The 22,270-nt window shown below is 37.3% G+C and overlaps 1 protein-coding gene across 11 annotated transcripts in view; it reads left to right on the top strand.

Annotated features, from left to right (window-relative positions):
* Positions 1 to 1,389: 1,389 nt before the first annotated feature.
* The window catches only part of ryr3 (ryanodine receptor 3), a 370,356-nt gene continuing 349,475 nt past the window's right edge, over positions 1,390 to 22,270 (top strand). For 7 of the 11 annotated variants that reach the window (XM_043697981.2, XM_043697979.2, XM_043697980.2 and 4 more), the window contains exon 1: positions 1,391 to 1,567. In XM_043697981.2, coding sequence (XP_043553916.2) covers positions 1,520 to 1,567 — 48 coding nt within the window. In that variant the 5' untranslated portion in view covers positions 1,391 to 1,519. Of the gene's footprint in view, positions 1,568 to 22,270 lie in introns of all 11 variants that reach the window. The other 4 variants (XM_043697973.2, XM_043697975.2, XM_043697971.2 and 1 more) reach the window with 2 other exon arrangements.

Raw genomic sequence — 22,270 nt, 5'->3', positions numbered from 1 at the left:
TTGCTTCGGTGGATTATTAAACTGTCAATCTTCAGTTGTGATGGACATCTGCTGGAATCGACCAAGCCCCATCAACCACCAGTACCTATCGCTTACCATCTGTTTCACTGGTGAACTCAAAAAGCTTAACTTCCAGCTAGCAGGATCACACGAACTGCAGTAGGACTGAGCTAGAAGTATGAGCTAGCAAAAGCAAACCAGGTTTCCCTTTCAACTTGTACAGCAGGAGCTAATTTGCCTGTGAGTCAGGACTTCCCTTTTTGCCCAGGCACCTGCAGCAAGCACTGCAGGAAGGCGCTCAGATCCTAGAGAATAAATACAAGTGTTTGCTTAAGACTGGATTATTTTTGTGCTTTTTTTTCCTGGATCTGATTAAATTTTTTTTACAAAGTACACATGGGACTGTTTCATCAACCTTTCTTTGTCATGAATCAGTCAGCATTCTCAAAAGGCTAGAAGGTAACTAATGTGCTAAATAGAGAAAACGGATAGTACGTTGCAAACAGGCCATTAAATTAAGATCGGAATGATGAATTGATTGTCCTCTCCATCTATAAGTTTAAGCAATCCTACTTGAAACAGGGCAGTCTCAATTTAACTGAGGAAATTAAACTGGATCAATCATAAACTCCTTGGCTATCAGAGCAGGTCAGAGGTTGGGATTTCTGCGGTGAATCACTCACACCCTGAGCCCCCGCCGTTACAAGGTACACGTCAGGAATGTGATGGGATGCTCCCCAACCACGCTCAAGAAGCTCGACACCATGCAAGGGAAAGCAGCCCCCTTGAGCCGGCATCTTAAACCATCACTCGCCTCTCCTGCTCCCCCTCACACACACAGCGCTGATAATATCTATCCGAGCAAACTGCAGCAACTCTCCAAGGCTCTTCTGACAGCTCGCTCCAAACCCCTGTCACTGCTATTACTGAGAAAGATAAGGGCAGCGGTGGAACAGCCTGCAACTCTTGGGAACTCTATCCTCCGCTGGGTCAAAACCCCGCGACTTTCTCCCAGAGAGCGCTGTGGGTGTCCCCTGCCAGCCCAGGACTGGGCAGCTCAAGAACTCGACCCACCTCATGGGGCGATGAAAAGATGCTGGAACTGCCAGCCCCATGAAGGAGAGAGAGAGAGAGAGAAAGAGTGGACCTCCCTTGTTTGCCGATGACCGATCAATATCGCGAGTGGAGTTGCCTGGATCTTAAACAGTGAGCGTCCACCCGACTGGTACCTTCACTCCCGCAGTCAGTGGTTTGTGGGATTGTATTTGGATTACCGGCAACTTCCCCCTTTAATGTGTTAAAAAAGAAGTCAACACGGAGTGTGCGCTGCTGCTGTCGGAATTTGCCTTGGAAGGACAGGCGCAGTGGAAGGGCCCCTGGGCTGATTGACAGGGGGTCAGCCTCCCCCTATAAGGAGGTACATGGATCGGTCTCCGCTCAGACTGGAACAGGAGCCGTGTGCTGACAGCAGAGGGACGAAGGGTCCAGCGTGAGAGCGGGGCCGGCTCTTCACACAGCCATGGCTGAGGGGACTGAAGGGGAGGATGAGATTCAGTTCCTCCGAACTGTGAGTAAACAATCTGCCCCACAATCTAGTTTAGCAGCAGCAGCAGCAAGGTGAGCGGCTAAAGCCGTTCGGGCTGATGCTGTCCGGAAAAAAAAACAGACATTCCCCGGAGCGAGCAAAGTGTCGGACAGTTGTACATTTTTATTTTGTTTGTGGTTGCCTTTTGTGAAGTTCCCCACCCAACCCCCAGTGGGATGAGACACAACCCCATTTCTGGGCACTTGTCTCACGCTGCAACAATGAGGCCCCATTCCCTCCGCCCAATTCCGGGCTGTGAAGTTCACAGTCTGTGTGTCTTGTCTCGGAGAGATGATCTCAGCTAGAATCCCTTCACCGCAGCACTAACACATTAACACCGGCTTGGAGTTTGTCACGCTGTTGGTTTGATTGAAAGGCAGAGGAAGTGATTTTTTTAAAGAAAAAAATATATATATACACACAATTCAGATCAAGTTAGAAGATGCTAACGAGTGGCCCACGAGCAATTCAGCGCTTTCCCAAAGCAGAGCTGTCAAGACTTAATTCAGCCTAACCCTTAGACAAACTGGATTTCCTCAGGTTCTGACTGGGCTTTCCCCAGCGAAGAGCGAGCGAGTCAGAGCTCGAAGTTCAGTGCAAGAGCGGCGGTGCCTATTTTTAGAGAGGTGACTGCGGTCTATGTGCGGAATGTGCTGCCCCACAGTTGGTCTGTAAGTGATCCGGACTGGCACAGCACACTCGCTCAACAGGTGCACTCTGTGAGTACTCCCCCCTCCCTCGGGACTGTAACTCCAGGCATTGCTCAGCGACTATGAAGACAGACAGGCAGAGACAGAAAACGTTCAGGAGTAGCAGCCCTTAGTCTTGTTGCGTGGAACAGGAAGGCTGGGGTCGACGCGAACTTCACTTCGACAGTGGGGCAGTTTGGATCAGTAATTCAATGGCCCAGTCTAATGTAGGGACCAGTTCAAATTTCGCACAAAGAACCGCACAGGAACAGACCCTTCGGCCCACCAGACCTGCTGTGACACACGATGCCTTCCTAAACTAAAAGCCTGTTGCCTCTACTCCGTCAGTATCCCTCTACTGCCTGCCTATTCATGTTTCTGTCAAGATGCCTCTTTGATGTATCTGTTTCTACCACCTCACTTGGCAGAGCATTCCAGGCACATACTGCCCTCTGTGATCAAAAAACTTGCTTCTCACATTTCCTTGAAATTTCTCCCTTTTACCTTAAACATGATGTCCCCATATAGTTGAGATTTCCACTGTGGAAAACAAAGAATCCGACTATTCATTCTATCCATGCCTGTCATAATTTTGTAAGCTTCTATTAGGTTGCCCTCAGCCTCCAACGTTTAAGTGAGAGCAAACCAAGTTTGTCCAATCCTTCCTCATACCTAATACCCTCCAAACCGGGCAACATCTTGATAAAGCTTTTCTGTACCCTCTCCAAAGCCTCCACATCTTTCTGTTGCGACCAGAACTGTACAAAGTATTCTGAGTGTGGCCTAACTAAAGTTTTATAGAGCTGCACATATTAATACAACCTAGGAAAGCTAAGCTTAGTAACGGTGTGGTAAAATTATCGCTGATCTTTGTAAATTGGGATTGCTGTGCCCTTCAGGGAAGGAATTTTGCCTTCTTTACCTGATCTGGTCTATATGTGACACCAGCTGCAAAGCAATATGGATAACTCAGAACAGCGTACTGAAATAGCCCAGGATATTTAGTTCATTGGATAATGAGGGATGGGCAATAAATGCCTGTGTTTTTGGAGATGCCCATATCCCAACAACAAATAAAGAAAAATTGGGAAGAGGGTGCTTGAGTTCACTTGCATGCTCCTTTATCGGATATTAGCATTGCAACCCTTACCCTCCATCCCCACAAACATGACTCCGTGAAAAGCACCAACATTTAAATCTGAAAGATATATGCCCTGAGAAATAGTCACTTTTCTTTCTTAAATTGAGTGCTGCATTTATATAAGACGCAACAAAAGATTTATGCCTAATTGATGTGGAACTTAAGAGGTTAACTGGGAACAGGGGAGTTTTATTGGAGATTTCAGTCTCACCCAGTTGTTCACAAGACAGAATCAATCTTTCAGAATATTTTATGTAATTGAGATATTGGAGTCACTAGTAGATATTGTATGGCTTACTAGGCCCTCAGAGAGGATAATTCAGAGTTTAAAAATTCTGATGTGCTGCGGATTCTAGAAATCATAAACGAAAACAGAAATTGCTAGAAAAACTCAACAGATCTGCCAGCATCTGCAGAGTGACAACAGAGTTAATGTTTCAGGTATTTTACTTTTTATGGTATGGGTAAAACAGTGATATGTTTAATCCAACTCCAACAGCATAATCCCTGCTACTGATGGGTTCTGGTGGATTGTTACAGCTCACCTGGGAATTCTACCTTGCTGTGGCCTCACACATTTTTACAGGCATGTTGCAGTCTAGAGTTAAGGCTGCAGTGTTCTTCCCATGACATGGCTGATCTCTTCCACTCTTACTGCCTGCCTTTGGCATGTATTGGAAAGCCTGGAAAGTTAATACTGACCCAGTTTTGCTGCATTATGAACATATCTTCCTTGGCTGTCAAGTCCTGGAGTGCGACTCAAATGCTGAGCTTCTTGCTCAGGGACAAAGATGGTGCAAAGTGCCTTACAAGCTTCCTGTTGTTACTGATAACTTATATTTCTGATACTTTTTTTTAAAAGTTTCAAATTCTCATTGTCACAATATGAGTTTGCTTTCACTTTTGAAAGTTTTATTTAAGGAATAGTTTACATAATTCTTAAATATAACGATTCATTTTTTTCATTTCTGAAGTTTAGACCTCGTACCTTGTTGTGCTTTAATAGGAGCTGAACTAGATGCAGTTCTTATGATTGTGAGGTTGTGTTCTCAGTCCAAGAAGTTAAGATTTACTTAATATTGAAAAGAAGCATATGGTTAAATTGTTCATTTATTGGAGTTTTGTGTGCAATTTGGATAAGACAGATAACAGTCTTTTCCGGAAATAAACTGACTCAACGTATGAAGCTGGTGATTAATTTAGTTCTTCACAATTTAGGTGAAAATTAGATGCTCATCTGAGAATGCCTATTACTTCAAAAATGACTTAATGATCATTAATGAAAAGTATATTTTGTTTGCTTGTCGGGTTGTAGGTTCCAACGTTTACTACACTCCATAATTTGAAAGAGTATTTGTCTATTCACTTTTAAAGGGATAGATGTTACTATGCCACAGTGATGAAGGTTTACCCAGTATGCAGTTCAAACAAAACACTTATATTGGTTGGTATTAATCATATAGTACAAGCTCATTACAGACATCATTTGCAGCTTTTTTATAATTTATACATATAAGAAGACAATATCACCCATGGATTACATTCAGAAAATCCTAAATCTGCTATAACTCCAGGATTTGACTTCATGGATGAAGGGTTTTGGTGAAATAAGCCACTGTATATTTCAAAAGGGTGAGAAAAGACAAAATCAAAATCACTTCAGCTTACAGATGCAGGATGAGGATCATAAGATAGTTCAATTAATTTCCCCATTTATCAATGATACTTATATTTGTCCACATTATATTAGCATTTAGGCATTCATGGTGCATGGAATCAGTGGATTACACAATGAATAAATTAACCTCTTCTTGACAAATCATCATAGGACTTCGACAATTAAATCAGAGACAGTTTTTTTAAGTGCATGAGTGCATTGGCAGCTTTTCAACAGCAAGCACTAAAAATATACAAGGTATTTAATCAGATATAAGTAACTGAGTGTATTAAGAAGCTTAAGGCTATATAGAGAGTTTGTGCATCAAATTAACCGAGTATAAACAAGGGTTTACCTATTACAAGTCATTGACCATGATTTGCTCTGTAACAACTCATTAAACTTTCACTTGTTCATTGACTTCCTCTGAGCTTTTTGTGTGGCAAGTTCCTGTCAGTAAACCTTTGAAAACCTGTGGTATCTTCCCCAGATGGGACATCTGTGAATGGGCAAGCTACTGTGTCTTTCCTTCAGTGATTAGATTACATAAGCATTAATGAGCTGCACAATGTTGAAACTGCGATGTGTCAGCAGTAGTTTAGAAGTTATGTCAGACACCAAAAGCAAAATTAGAAGATAGAAAGGAATATTGATTTAGGTGATTGATCGAAAAAATGAAAGAAGAATTTATCCTTAGAAATAGATCTCAAACAATAATTAGAAGCCAAATTAATAGGACAGTAGAATTATAAAAATAAATTTTCAGAACCAGTGAAGATATATGTCAGTAGTTAAAACTTGCCATTCCATTGAAGGTGTATTTACAGTGGAACAAAGACAGCTCTTTTTATTCTCATGAGCAGTGAAATAGGCTTTATTTAGTTCTGAATATTTGTTCATGGAATGCCTGTATCACTAGCCAGATGAGCATGTCTGTAATTGTCCTTCAGTAAGGAATGGTAAACTGACTTTTCAAACTGCTGCGTTTCATGCTGTTTAAAGGTGCTGTCATAAAGAAGTATGATTCTTAGCATTAACTCTTACCAAAGTTCACATTCTTGAAAACTTTAACTTTATAGACTCATTCTCCCAAAGGACGATTATGAAAACATGATGGCAAGAAGGAACATGCATTTGTGTAGTGCTTGCCATGGGTACATGAAATTGCAAAGTGATTCACATCTTTTTTTTGAAGTGGTGTATCATAGTCAATTTGTAGTCAAGGTCCCACAAGTAACAGCTAAGTAAATGATGTGGTAATTTGTTGTTATTAAGTGATGTAAACATGAGAATTCAGCTGTCTTCCTTCAAGGCAGATATTGGTAGCAGATTACATTTTATATCAATGTAAGATTAATTTCATTTAATCATCTATCGTTTTATTTTTTCAGAACAATGAAATATTAGTGGAATTAATTTTAATTATCTCATAATAAATTAAATCTCAAAGAAATTTAACTAACTCAAGTGAGATGGATAAATGCCTTGGAAATGATATTACCATACGTAGATTAGATTAGATTAGATTACATTACAGTGTGGAAACAGGCCCTTCGGCCCAACAAGTCCACACCGACCCGCCGAAGCGCAACCCACTCATACCCCTAACCTAACACTACGGGCAATTTAGCATGGCCAATTCACCTGACCTGCACATCTTTGGACTGTGGGAGCACCCGGAGGAAACCCACGCAGACACGGGGAGAACGTGCAAACTCCACACAGTCAGTCGCTTGAGGCGGGAATTGAACCCGGGTCTCAGGCGCTGTGAGGCAGCAGTGCTAACCGCTGTGCCACCGTGCCATCCACACATACTGTATATAAAATCTGTTATCTGTAGTAACATTCCTAAAATGATTTAACCTAATTGATTTTTAAGTGCCTTATATTATCCTCGTAACATTTGCAATTTTATGTAATAATGCCCATAATGATGACAGAATCAATGATGGATCAAACTGGGAAACAAAATGATGAATGTGCAGCTTAATATTTGAAAGTTAATGAAGGAAAACAAGATACAATTATTTATAACCAAAAACAAAGAAATAGCTTGCAAATGAAGTCAAACATGTTACCACATTAATTTGACGTTGTGGGGCAAAGATTTGTGTAAGAACATGAAATGTGCTTTAATATACAGATTGTCTTGTCAGGCTCTTTACATTGTCAACCATGACTAATTTGGTGGTTAATATATAAAAATAATAGTGCAATAAATCGTTGGTTAATGCACAAATAAAAATACTGCAGATGGTGAAAATCTGAATTAAAAATCAAATAAAATTCAGTCATTCATGCAGAATCTGGGGAGAGAGAAACAGTTAATATTTCAGATGGATGATGAACGATCATTGTTTTATTTGCAGTTAATCAGATTTAATTATTTAACTGGGGTGTTTGAATGGAAAACACATAATAAACACAAATTAATGGGAGGTCTCATTGATTGATTGGAAGCTATTTTGTAGCTGTGTTAAGAAAATATTTTAGATATTTTTTAATCAACCTGCTCAGAGTTGTATTACATAACTCTGCAGGTGGAACTTGAACATAGGACCATTGATCCAGAGGTAGGGACACTATCTCTGCACCAGGAGAACCTATGAAAATTTCTTGATTAGCTAATTAAATGTGTGGCAACCAAAGAAAGAATACAGGTGTTAGTAGCTGATTGCTTTTTTTGTAACAGTCGCTGCAACAAAATAGCAGAAAAGTAAAGATTTAAGATTTGTTCCTCCTGGGAACACAATCTTATCAGAAGTCATAAGCTGTGAAAAATAACTCGTCATACCTTGTATTACCAGTATTGTTTCTTGTATTTTCTTACAGTAAAAAAGATGCAATGTGGGATTATTTAAAATGAGAACAGTCACAAATAGTTATACAATGACATTGCATAATTATTTATAAATTGGGATTAATTTAGTTAATAAGTTTAGATTGGCTTAGATATTGGTAATTAAGCAAGAAACCTGGCAATTTGATGCCCAAAAAGCATCCAGCACCACACTTTTCAAATCTGCTCTCCAGCATCGGCAGTCCTCACTTTTTCCAATTTGATGCCCAAGGCAGGCATTAAATAAGAAATTACAATGAACTAAGTGTATTACTTGTTAAATGAATTTAAATCTTAAATCTGCAGTTTCATTAATGGTCACTATTTTACAAATTGAAATTGAAACACTTCATAGTGATTGATCAGTCTAGAAGTCTGCAACACAAGATGTTACCTTTCTTCTGTAAAAATCCTACTGCACAAATAAAATTTACCAATAATTTGTTTAATATTCCAAGTGTAGCAATGTGAACATTAATTAAAGTGTTATGATAGGTCAGTTGTTTAGACTACTGGCTCTGACTGTTTAACTAAACTAGAAACAGAAATGGGTTGAAATATTGGTGAAACTTTGATTAATGAGGTTACAATTGACAGTTTATTGTCTTGAGGTGTTTATATTTATGATTATGAATTTTTCAAATAGAGTTTGAGAATATTTAGTTCACCAAAGACAATAGTTCTACAGATTAGATTACATATAATATTTTATTAATTGAAATATTAATACCCTATTGATATATGTCGAATAACTCACTAGGTATTTGTGCCTCATGATAATGATACATTTTGGAGTTAAAATGATAAGTAAAGTTTAAGTGGTTGTTAAAAGTGATTTCAAATCTGAAATGCTATTGCTTTTTAACACCTTTGAAGTTTGGAAAATTTCTAGTTGTTTGAGTATAAAAAAAAATTGATTTCAATCTGCTGGTGTTTATGTTGGGATTTCAAGTGCTTGGCAAGTTTACCTTATGAAAGAAAAAAAAATGCATTTAAATAGCACTTTCATAACCTCAAGGTGTCCCAAAATGCTTCATAGCCAATGAACTACCATTTGCATTTTCAAATGAGAGAAATTTCAGTGCCAAATTTGCGATAAGTAAACTCCCATAAGCAGTAATTTGATCATAAGCAAAATACTGTTTTTGCAATGTTATTGAGAGATCAATACCAGAATGTCAGAGAAACTACTCACCTTCAAATGGCACCATAAGACATTTCACATACACCTGTTGTAGTAAAAGCTGAGTCTAACAGTTCATGCAATGGATAAAACTTCTGTCACTACTCGATTTACTCAATGCTACATCGGTGTTAGCCTAAATGTGTGTGCTCAAGTCTCTAGAGTGCAGCTTGAACTCAGAACCCCTCTGACCCAGAGGTGAGAGTGATTCCCACTAAGCTACAATTGACACTGCAACACTGACACCTCTAATTTGACTTATCTTTATCTTACCAACAAGATAATACTGTAGCTTCTAAATATTGTACTTTTTTTATTGTCACTCTCAGTGTATCAATAATTAAGAATAACATCAGCAACTGGTTCTCCATTATAGCCATCTGGCAGTGTAAATGATGCTCCACTGAAATCTAATTAGGATACAAGTGTCACTCAATTTTATGATCCCTCTACAGAAGACAATTGTCTTTAATGTATTTCGTCCAGGAAGAGATATTCGGCAACAGTAAATAATTATTGCGAGGAAGCATAATATTTGATGCCATGTTCTTGAATATATGAATAAAAGTAACTATAAAAAATTAATGAAGACAAAGATCACTTCATTTTTCTTTGAAGGTTGTAAGTTAAGGTTATTTATTTTTTAAGAATATGTTCTGGCAACTCTTATTTGGATATTGATTTCTTCTGCGAGAGTATGGCATTCCAGCATGGTTATCCCTGCTACAAAATTAGATGAGAAAAGCTAATGTTGCCAAGATTTATCTGCCTTCTGAGGGCATTGCACCAGCACCACTACATCAGCAAAGTGTTGACACATACTAACTAGATGCTAGATAGGATTTCTATGAGGAAACCATGATGAATGGCTATCACAAAATAGTGCTTTTTTTCAAAAATATAACACTAAAGAGTAAAGGTTACCAGTAATCATTTTTAATCTCATAATTTTTATGTAATAGTTTTATACGGCACCCCAAAACAGCAGTTGCATTTTGTTAATTTATTTTCTTCACATCAAAAACAATTTAAAAATAACTACACAGGTATTTAACATAAACATTTATTACTTTAATATGTTAAAGAACTTCATAACAACTCAAGACTGATAAAACAATAACTCAATATTAAACTTCTCATGTTTGTTGTTAAATATCTCGATCCCCCCATCCCCATAATCTTCTGTAGTTCTACTAACCTTCAAGATGTATGCACCCCTCTAATTCTGGCCTCTTGAGCCCCCCTGATTAAAATCACTCCACTATTAATGCTGCATCATTAGCTGGCTGAGCACAAAAATTCCTTTCCTCAAACCTTTCTAGCTTATATTTCTCCCATAGGCTGCTGCCCTTTTAGATGCAACTTAAAATTTAGTTCTTTCACAAAGCTGGTGGTTATCGGACATGACATCTTGTAAAGTGGTTTGGTGTCATAGCTTGTTTTAAAGTATCCCTATGAAATATTTTGAGATCTTTTCTTATATCATTCCTGCTATATTGTTATATTCTTTAAGTAAGGACAGCATTTTTAAGTTTAACTTTTGCTGATGTAAGGTTGGGCATTACTTCAGATAAAATTTAATTTAATTTTACTGTTGTGGCTTGCTGTTACTCTAAATTATATATTTTAATATAATTTTATGTAATTATAAATTTTTATTTAATGGAATATTTTTCTTTATGAATTGCAGGAAACAACCTCTTACATTTTCTCCTGAGCAATACAACGATTTAGTTTCTCCTACCTGAAATTAGTTAAATAATTTGTTTGTGAAGTGTCATCACCTGAAAAGAAAAATTAATCTATTAAAATATCAGAGCTGGAAACCAGTTTGTGCTAGCTTAGAAATTATGAAAGTTCTCTTTTGTACAGAACAATGGCTTTTATAAAGTCAAATCAGTTGATATTGAATATTTTACCTGATGTAGGGTCATCAACTTTAAGCGTCAACTTGGTTTTCTTCACTGATGCTGTTATAATCTGCTGAGTGTCCAAAGTATTTCCAATTTTTACCTCGGATTTACAGTATCTACTGTATGACCAGTTTATTTGATGTTCATTTATGTGACATGCAGTCCAATTTGAATATTTTGAGAAGTATTACCACTATGAGGTGAAATACCTCTCTTGAACTGTAAGCATTACAGCTTAGGAGATTTCCATTTGGCTCATCATGCTCATCTAAATGTTCATTTGGAGCAATGGAATCTATTGAATTTTCCTTTTATTGTTATATTGGTAAAGAGAGTAAAAGAGATGGACAGCATTAAAAAGAGAAAGAAACTGCAATGTAAAGAGAGGTACATAGAGAAAAGAGATAGGACACATTCTCTGACTTACCTGGTGCGATGCTGTGGGATGATAATTAATTTATTACAAACCTCATTGAACACAGTCTATTTTTGTATCCAATTAAGTACGTTTGAAGTGTAGTCACTGGTGCAGAAAAGGAAATGATTTTAAAATAGCAAGCTCCCACAAAAGCAACATCATAATAATAAGATTATCTTTTTACTGATTGATATAAGAGGACAAATATTTGTTGAGGCATTAGGAGACCATCCCTCCTGATTTGAAATTTTGCAGTGGTAATTCTGGTGAAACTTTCAGTATCTGCTGTCATTACCAATCTGAAAGTAATGGCAACTTCTGGTTCACATACATGCAGTTAAATGCAGAAATCCAGAAGTGCTATCAGTGATTCTATGCTTCCATGTTGGATGGACTGTTAACGATTCCTCAGATTTTAATCAATTGAAAATCAGTGAACTGACCAAACTTGCATCATTATTCTTGCTGTAAAATTGAAATATTTGTATTTTGTTGAATAAAGTGCAATTAGATTGTTAATAATTTTATACTACTGCTGAAAAGTCTCACTGTGCCTGTAAACTAAACTTATTGTAGTGGAATATGAAATTTTCTCATATTATAAAATCTGCGTTTTCAAGACAGTCTTAAGGTTTCATATTTCAACTTCTACCTCAGTCCCTTGTCTATGTCCCAATTACTCACTTTACTCTCAACAAACTATTAGTTTAAAGTGAAAAAAAATCTACTGACATGTGAACCATAGGCCATTCAGCCCCTCAAACCTGTTCCATCATTTAATGAGATCTTGGCTGATCTGTGGCCTAATTCCATACATCTGCCTTTGGCCCATATCCATTAATAATTATGCTTAACAAAGCTTAATCTATCTCAGATTTTTTAAATTAGCAACTTATCCTGTCTCCACTGCTATTTGTAGAAGAGAGATCCAAACATCTAACATCTTTTGTATGTAGATGTGCTTTTTAACATCTCTCCTGAACAGTCTGACTTTAACTCTCAGTTTATGCCCCCTAGTTCTAGAATCCCTAACAAGCAGAAATATCTATCCACTCTTTTCTTGTTAATGCTTTTTAGAGCTCAATCAGATCACCCTTAATTTTCTAAATTCTAGAAAAACAGGCTTAATGTGTGTAATCTCTTCTCATACTTTAATCCCTGAAGTCCACGTATCATTCTCGTAAGGCTTTGATGTACTTCCCAAAGACCAATGTATCGTTCTGAAGGTGTGGTGCCCAGATTGCTCACAGTACTCCAAATGGGGCCTAACCAGAGTTTTGTAAAACTGCAGCATAAATTCTGCATCTTTGAACTCTAATCCTCATTCCCAATATTTTACTTTAATTAGTTTTATTCAGTCTCCATTCCTGATCCACTATTAATTTCCTCATGACTGACGACAAGATATCCTCCCTTCTGCGGTAAATACTGAGGAAAAGTTATTCTTCAACATGTCTGTCTTCAATGAGCCAATATTGCTCCTGACTACTCGCTTTCCCTTTATGTAACAACAGCATTTCTTCTTACTGATTTTGATGACCCAGGCAAGTTCCCTTTCATAACCTTTTTCAGTAGCATATGCCAGTTGCTTTGTGGCCCTTGGCTCATTTTTGTATCTTGCAGCAGGATCTGTACTGTTTTTACGTTTTTGTAAGCTCTTTCTTTTCAGTTTAATGCAGTCCCTTATCTCTTAAGTTGTCCATGGCAATTTATTTCTGTGAAGTGGAGTTTTTCCCTTTCAGGAGTACAAAATGGCTTTGTATTGTTTTAAATCTTTCCACTAACAACCTCCATTGTTCTTGCATTGTTTTACCATGAGCAGATTTTTCCAGTTTTCAGTGGGGCAGTCTCTGTCTCATCTCATTAAGGTTGGCCTTCGCTAAATCTTGAACTCTGATAGCTGGTTCATGCTTTTCACTTTCAAATGCTACATTGAACTTGATTATGTTATGACAACTGTTTGATAAATGATCACGTACAATTAAGTTACTGATGGCTTCTTATTCTTAACTAAATCTAATAATGTTTAACACATGTTGTAACCAGGACATATTGTCGTAGAATAATTCAATATATTTTACTGTATAACCCACTTGTGGGATCACCATTGCTGGACAAAGATACCTTCATGATGTGGCGCCATGTTCAAACTGACATTGAGAAAAAGGAAATCCACACTACAAAGATCGTTAGGTTTTTGTAGGCAGCATTCTTCAATGTGAATGATAAGCACAGTCACTTCACACTGACTGTGAAACTTTCAGGACAATCTGAGAGGGCAAATAGGGGCTTGGTTTAACATCTCATCCAAAGGCAGCACTTCCAGCAGGACAGAACTCTGTCCACACTAAGCTGGAATATTGAGTTAGATCTTTGGGACCAAGGGTCTGAAGTTTCTGACTGGGAGGTGAGAGTTCAAGTGCTAAACTGCAGTTCAAACACCAATGTTGTTTCTGCCATGCATGCAAACAACAGAATTTGCAATGAAGGTATAAAAATTAGAATAAAGTTGTGTGACTTTGACATGAGACTGAATCATGCTAGTACATCCTGACTTGTTTATTTTTCTCTCTCTAATTATCTCCAATTTGCCTGAAGCCACACTTTATCCTGATTTCCCATGTATATAGCCCCAAGAGATCAGCTAATATGTAAATATAAAGCTCAGACTCAGATTTCCTCAGCAATTTCTGCTATTCCAAACCAGTAACTTAATTTACAAGGGAGAATTGGTGGTTTGCGAGCTGTAAGTTCCCTGCATGCTTTGCTTTTTGATTGCCCTTGGATCATGGACAAAATGTAACAATAAGTTCTAAAGACGAGCGAGATATACTGAGGAAGAAATCTTTGGCCTATCCAAAAGAAACCAATGTTCCCATTTAACATCTAACAGTTTCTTGAGTAAAACAAAAAAACCCAATATTGCAAGGCATGCCTTTTTAGCACACCAGAAAATACAAGCAAGCAGCTTCATGTGATTAAACAGAATCAGTGGATCGGGAATAAATGCTGCAATAAGATCATTAATGTGGATCTAGTAAACACGACTTTGAACAAATTGAAAAACGTTAAAAATTGTGGGATGAAATACAAGCAACCTCTTAGTTAAGCACTGAAAAATTATGAAAGCTATTATTAGTTTATTGCCTTTGCACATGATATAGAATTCTAAATGATTGACTAGAAAGACTTGTGAAACAATTAAGTTTTAACACCTTTATCGTAATAATAATAAAAGCTAAGTATTTCCGGAGGAAACTTATACTCTAAGCTATTGAAAAGATTGCTCAGTTTACTATTAAAAACAAAAAGAAAACTCTATCCATGGTTATAATTTATTCTGCCTTTAATTAGAAACTTCATTCTCCAGGAACCAGTCCAAAACTATTCTTAGCTCTAGAAGGCTTGCTTCCCTTATCTTTACCCAGCCGGATACCTTCTAATCCTCTAACTAAATTTCATGGTGCAGATTATCCTGGAGATTCCTCTGTGTAGCCAGTGTGAGGCATAACTTTCAACTTAATTTAATTTCCCTTGAACCTGATCCATGCCATCTAAGCATTCTGCATGGTGGACAATGGAGACTCGATCACTGTCTCTCATTGTTTTCAAAATCTTGCTGACTGATTCCCTTTGTGCGGTTCTGGAATATTTTGGGAAAGTCTGAAATCTAATGCTGGAATGGCTTCTTATGGACAATTTAATCCTAAAGTCCAAGCCAAAGGGAACACGAATCATTTGGGTGTTGTAGAAATCTTAATTAACTCTTTTTTAGACTCCAAACTTCATTCTATCCTGGTATTAAACAGACAGTATGAAGTATAATAATTTATAAAACGTGGCATTCTTCTCCGGTCCATATGAACCTTGTAAACTAAAATCACTATCACTAGCTGCACAGCTACACTTGCCATCCTCCACCAATATCAATATCTTGCACTTTCTTTTCAGTAAAACTATTTGGGCCCTCTTTGACCTTAAGAAACAACCCAACCCAGCCTGAATAGATTTCAGGAAAGGTCACACAAACTCTGTTTGACCTTCCATTTTATCCAACATTTAACAGACAATCCAATATATAACAATCTTTTAAACTTCCCATTTGCAACAATGTGGTGAGTAAACCTTTAGTAATTTTGACAAAAAGGATTGCTAAAGTCAAGGGAAGTACCACCAATTTCAAAGTGAAGTAGAAGCTAAATGAGAGAGCTAGAGAATTAAAGTTGAACAGGTCAATGTTAATGTTCCAAGGAGAAAGATGAGATCCTGCTTCTGCAGTATCAGAGAAGGCTAAAGATGGAAAGGTCAGAGTTCGATCTGGAGGCAGAATTGAATTGGCTAGCAACAACGAGATTACAACCTTGGACAGAACAGGAACGTCTGATTAAAAAGGTTATCAAAACTATATTTCCTCTCCTCAGTATGGACATCTTTTTGTATGAAGAAATATAATCAGTTAGAACAAATGCATTTGACTAGCTGTCTTAAATTTCAGATTATTTCAGTATTGGCTAAAAGGACAGGAAGATGAAAAGAGATAAGCGTTGTAGCCAATCCCTTGCATAATGTACATGAGAATCTGCTGGGTACTTTTGAAAATCACACATTACTATGAATCCTTTGGATCTCTTGTGGCACTGGGACCTAAGGTCAGGGTTCAAGTCCCACTTGCTGCAGACCTGTGTGAGAAAGATCCCTTGTGATGCAGTGACAGTGTCCCTACATCTGAGACAGGAGCCCATGTTCAAGCTCCACCTGCTCCAGAGGTGTGATATAACATTTCTTTTCAACTTTTACAGGAGGGCAATTGGTGGAGAATGAAATATAGTATTTTCCCGAATAAATGATGTGCATAATACATAGTGAGCATTTTATTAAAAGAAGAATACCAAATAGCAATCACTTAACTTTCGAGTTAATGGGGATATATTTAGTGGCTTTTTTTACACAACAAACAAACATAAACTGGTTGAACTATGTTTGGTGGAGGAGCCAAGCTCTTTTATTTGAGATGTTATCTAATATCTCAATTATGAGCTGCAATAATGCTATTAGTCTAAATTGCTTGAAAGGAAGGAAAATGACAGAAAATGTGAAGTAAGTGCTTTACAATTCATGCTAACATCAGCACACTAAAGGTATAACTTTTTAATAGGATTTTGTGTTATTGTGATAGTGTCACTGCCTTTAGGACAGAAAGTCTAGCTTCCATCCCACCTTGCACCTAAAGTATGCTCTGGCACATCTGAACCAGTTGATTAAGTCAGTTAATCTATTTATGGAACAGACCAAAGCCCATCAAAATATATGAAGAAAATATTCTAGACCTTAACCTTTTCTTATTTTAAAAGTAACTGTAAGGTTTTATGTTCCAAATGTTATTTGATTGGTCAAACTACCAGGGTTGAAACAAAACACACTTTAATACACTATAATTAAAATGCAAACAAATAGAAATACAATGAAAGAATTGGCTTAACTGTAACTCTTTCAAAATGCTGAACAACATAATTTATTTTAACTGCAACTAATTAACTGTTCCAATATATGTACATCCCATAAACGCACCCTTTGTAAATGTACATTTATTATAGCAGGTTGTCTCATATGCAATTCTAGCAGCAGGAAGAGAATCCCAGCTTTTAGCTTCAAGACCCCAGCAGCTGCAGAAAGCTAAAACTAAAAACCCTGGATCTGTGGGTGCTTGACCCAACCCATTCAGACTGCTAGTATTGTTCCAATTTTTAAAAAAGACCAAGGCCTCTCAAGCTGTTTATTTTATAATGGCTTTGAATGGATTGCGCGGTACCTCTGTCTCAACGTTTCTTCATTTAAAAGAAAGGACAAAATATACTCTTAGAGCCATAGTATCATCACCACCCCCCTCCCCCGCCACCTTAAAAAAAGAATCATCAGTATAAAAAGATGGCTTCATTATTAAAAATCTTTAGCCTAACGCTCTTAGTGGACAACAATACACAGTGCAAACATTCACGATTGCAGTCCATTTTTGTCTTCTTTTTTCCCCACTGCTGAATACCTCCATATTCCTTCATCAAAGTCACGACAACGTGTCAGCAGTTATGTTCTCTTGTCCTGTCATATGTATAAGTTTCAAATCGAGTGGCTGCAATAATAAGCTCCATCTAAACAGTCTGGAATTTTTATCCTTAAATTTTTAAACATCTCTAAAAGGTTATGATCATAATATACAATTGTCTCAGACACATTACTGGCAATATAAATGTTACAAAGTTGCAACATCAACATCAAACTCAAGGTCTCCTCAATTCTGAAAAAGATCTGTTGATGATTATTCAATTTTCCAAAAAAAACCCAATAGATCTTCCTATCTTCTTGTTGTTTTCTTGCAAGAATGCAGCATCGACACCTATGTCACTGTCAACAATAGCTGCCTTGAATAATTTTATGTAATTAGGTGTGCCTAACACTGGGACAATGGTTAACACAGCTTTCAGGCTGATGAATGCTTTCTGACATTCCTGTATCCACTGAATTTTTCTGCACTCTTCGACATGTCAATCTGTGGAGCAGCCACTCTGCTAAAATTCAGGTTGCACTTCTGATAAAAACCACTCAGTACCATGAATCGTAGTACTTCCTCTTCGTTGATGGTATAGGAAAATTACAAATAGCCTTTGTTTTCACAACCCTTGGGGCCATTTATCTATGTCCAATACCAACATGATTTGGTCTTTTCCGAACTCACTCTTAACCAGATTTATCACCAAGTCCACATCCCAAATTTGATCGAACAATTCCAATAGATGCTGCAAATGTTCCTTCCATGTGTGACTAAAAATCACCAGATCATCAATGTACACCACATTGATGTAAGTAATCTAATCTAAACCACACAACTGGGTAATCTTTGTTGATTAATCTTTGAAATGAGGCTAGCATATTTTTCATATCAAATGGCATGACTTTGAACTGGTTCAATCCATTTTGCTGTCACAAAAGCTGAAATTTCCTTTACTGCTTCGAATAAAGATACTTGCAATACAGTCTTCCAAACATAGGATAGGATATGAATCAGATTTTCTTAACTGCATTGACTTTGCAATAGTCTACACATAATTGTTGGGCACCACTTTGTTTTGACACCATTACTATGGGTGAGCTGCATTCATTGAAACTCACTTGAATTATATTGTCTTTGAGCATGCGTTCAATCTCTTTTTGGACTTGTGCCAACTTTAGAGGGTTATGTCTATCAGGATATTGCTTAACTAGAACATTTCCTATATCTACATCATGTCTAATCTGATCAGTACTTCCTAGTTTATACCCACATATCTCTCCATGTGATTGTAATAACTCTTTAAGGTCATTTTGATTTTCCTGTAGAAAATAACTCAATAATTTATCCCAATTTTTGAGAACTTTCTCATTGTCCAATTTAATTTGAGAAATATCCAATTCAGAATCCTCTGGACTTGATTCTCTACTCTATTGTAACTAGTACCACATTCACCTTTTGCTTTCCGCCCCTATTAAAATACCTTTTGAACATAGTCATATGACACGCTGTGAGATTTCTTTCCATCTGGCATTCTTATCAAATAATTCACCTCACACAATTTCCTTTTCATTTTATTAGGCCCACTAAATCTTGCCTTTAAAGGTTCATCTATCCCTGGGAATAAAGTTCACACTTCACCTCCACTAGCAAAATAGCAGTTTTTTTGATTTCTTATCTGCTTCCTGTTTCATCAATTGTGGTGCTATTTTCAAATGCTGTCTAGACAACTCACCTGCTGTATTTATTCTTTCACTAAAATTTGACATATATTCGAAATATGTGGTCTCTGAACTCTTACTCACCAATTTCTCCTTAATTAATTTCAGTAGTCCTCTCACCTCATGCCCAAAAATTAAGTTAAATGGACTGAATTTAGTTGATTCATTAGGTGCATCCCTAATTGCAAAAAGTACAAATGGAACTCTTTTATCCCAATCTTTTGGATGGTCTAGGCAATAAGCCCTCAACATGGTCTTTAAAGTTTGATGCCACCGTTCTAAAGCTCTGTGCAATTCTGGATGGTACACAGTGGATTTGAATTGTTTTATTCCTAAGCTGTTCATCACTTCCTTGAAAAACTTATTCTAATTGTGTCACTGTAGTAGTCCATATCTAGTTTAAAAAAATGAGTAACTCTTTTACAGTCCTTTCAGATGAAATACTGAGTAATGAAATGGCTGCTAGAAATCTATTGACACATCCATTATGGTCAACAAATACTGATTTTTATTTTAGGTCGGGATCGTACATAAACAATTAAGAGTCTTGTAAAATGTTTCTCAAATTCAGCCTTATAAACACCTTAGCATACAACAGCTTTTAAAGAAAAAGACTCTTCAGCTGAATAATCTTTTCTGGCAAAGGGTAAATGCTTATTACAATTCTTCCACCTAGCTCTTTTTCATGTTTGTTTATCAGAAAACATATTAATTACTTTCGATGTGAATAGACTCCCCAGTGAGGAGTTTCTGCCAGGACAGATAAATACAGTATGCCCAGAATATGCTGGGCACAGTCAGTTTGGCCAAGATGACTTGGAGATGCCGGTGTTGGACTGGAGTGTACAAAGTTAAAAATCACACAACATCAGGTTATGGTCCAACAGGTTTATTTGGAAGCACTATTTAGTTCATCACCTGATGAAGGAGCAGCGCTTCAAAAGCTAATGCTTCCAAATAAACCTGTTGGACTATAACCTGGTGTTGTGTGATTTTTAACTTTGGCCAAGATGAAATCATGATTTCATGTAAACCTTATGTAAATTTGTATGAACTTGAATGTAACATCTCTCATAAATCAGCATAATTGATCAAGGTAATCAATTCTGATCATCTGGGAACTAGAGCAAGGTATCGTCCAATGACACAACATGGTGAGGGAAGGCCAGGAAAGGAGCCAATCTTTTTTCCATGGTGTGTGTGTGTGTGCACACCTGTTTTTTTTCTTTTTTTTTACTCCTGTTTTTTTAAAAATAATTTAACCCCCACTCTACCACCTAAGTGCGGTAGTGCTTATTTTATCCCCAGCACCCATGGTGTGTGTGTGTGCAGGTGTGAGACACAGTGAAAGACACAAAGTGCATGAATCTTTATCCAATTTCCACCACCAGGAAGATAGGAAAACACCCGGGTGGCCAGTGACAAACACTGCCCTTCACATCAAAGGAGCCAATCTTTAACTGACTGCCTGATTACGCTCTTGGTATTACTCTTAATTGGCTTCAATTGACTGATGTTTCCTTGGTCCAAAAGACTAGTGCATAGCAGTTCATTAACATTGTACAGGTATTCCTCTATAATGGACTCAATTTAGACCAATTTAAACACAAATAAAGGTAATTGCATTGTCAGAAATCCAACAAGGTCACAACTGAATTGATTGCTGTAGATACATGTGATTAATGCTGAATTCATGTGATTATGTGTATGTACTTTAGTATATGGATTCAGCATGCTGAGAACTGTCAAGCAGGTATAATTGGTGTTGTTGTTTTGCTTTGGTCATGAACAAGGATATTTTTGGTGGGGGTGGTGGTAATGGACTTTTGTTACTAATTGTTGTTATTTGAGTTTGAATTACATAAGGCAACATTTAAGGCGAGGCTATAGCTGAACTTTAGGCCTTGGGAGCTGAAGCAATTACGAATCAGCTAAACCCAGGATTTCAGTCTTGATATCATTGGAGGGTTGTAATGTGAAAAGAGGCTGTGAGGATAAGGAATGGTCAAGCTACAGAGTGGTTTCATTTGTTAATGAGAATTTAGAAGTGGAAGTGTCTTGCTGCAGGTGATTTGGTGATGGAAAAAGCCATTTGGTCGTATGTGATAGTAGTTCTGGATTTAAGAAAATAAGAATAACCTGGAAGTGTTAACAGAAGTGGGAAAATGGAGGAACAGGACTTAATGCAAGTTAGAATTGGAGTAGTAGAGTCTGTTTTCTATGCTTTCAAATGAGGTTGTATTTAGTAGTTTGGAAAAATGGGAGATTCGGTGGAAGTACAATAGAAATAATGTCAGGGAAGAAAGACTTGTATTTACATGGCTCTGTTCATGACCATTTTGAAGTGCATCACAGTCACTGATGTACAATTAGATTACACTTCAAAAAGTAACTTGGTAAGCAACTTGCTCAGCAAGTTCCATGAGCAGCATATGATGTAGGAGCAGAAGTAGGCCACTTAACCCTTCAAGACTGCTGTGCTACTCATGCTACTCAATGAGGTCATTTCTGATCTATTAATCTCCAAGGACACTTTCCTGGATTATTCCCACAACCTTTGATTCTCTTACTGATTTAAAAATATCTCTGCCTTGACTATTCTTAATGACTCTTCTACAACTCTCTGTGATAAAGGAATTCCACTGATAGGTATTCAAACTAGGCAACAGCACCATGTAAAATCCTTCTATCTAGAATCAACCAAGTGAACCTTCTCTGGACTGCCTCCAATTCTTACTATTCCTTCCTGAGATAAGGGACTAAAATTGTTCACTGTATTCTGTGGTCTAATTCATAACTCTCATGAATTCCAGCAAAACTTCCCTATTTTTGTATTTTCTTCCCTTTTTTAAAAAATGAAGGCCAACAGTCCTATTGTCTTCCCTAATACCTGCTGAATGTGGATGCTAGTATCTTGTGATTCATGGACAAGGACCCATCCCTCCCCCAATCCCTCTGTGCTGCAGCTTTGTGTGGTCTCTCTCCATTTTAAATAATAAGCTCTAATGGGCATAACCTCCAGATTTTCCTACGTTATGTTCCATCTGCCAACTTCTTGCACACTCACTTAACGTGTCTATA

The sequence above is a fragment of the Chiloscyllium plagiosum genome, unplaced genomic scaffold, assembly GCF_037043375.1.
Source record: "Chiloscyllium plagiosum isolate Xiang-an unplaced genomic scaffold, Cpla_swu_hap1 HiC_scaffold_8, whole genome shotgun sequence".
In the NCBI taxonomy this organism is placed as follows: Eukaryota; Metazoa; Chordata; class Chondrichthyes; order Orectolobiformes; family Hemiscylliidae; genus Chiloscyllium; species Chiloscyllium plagiosum.
This window is presented reverse-complemented; position numbering and strand designations above follow the sequence as displayed.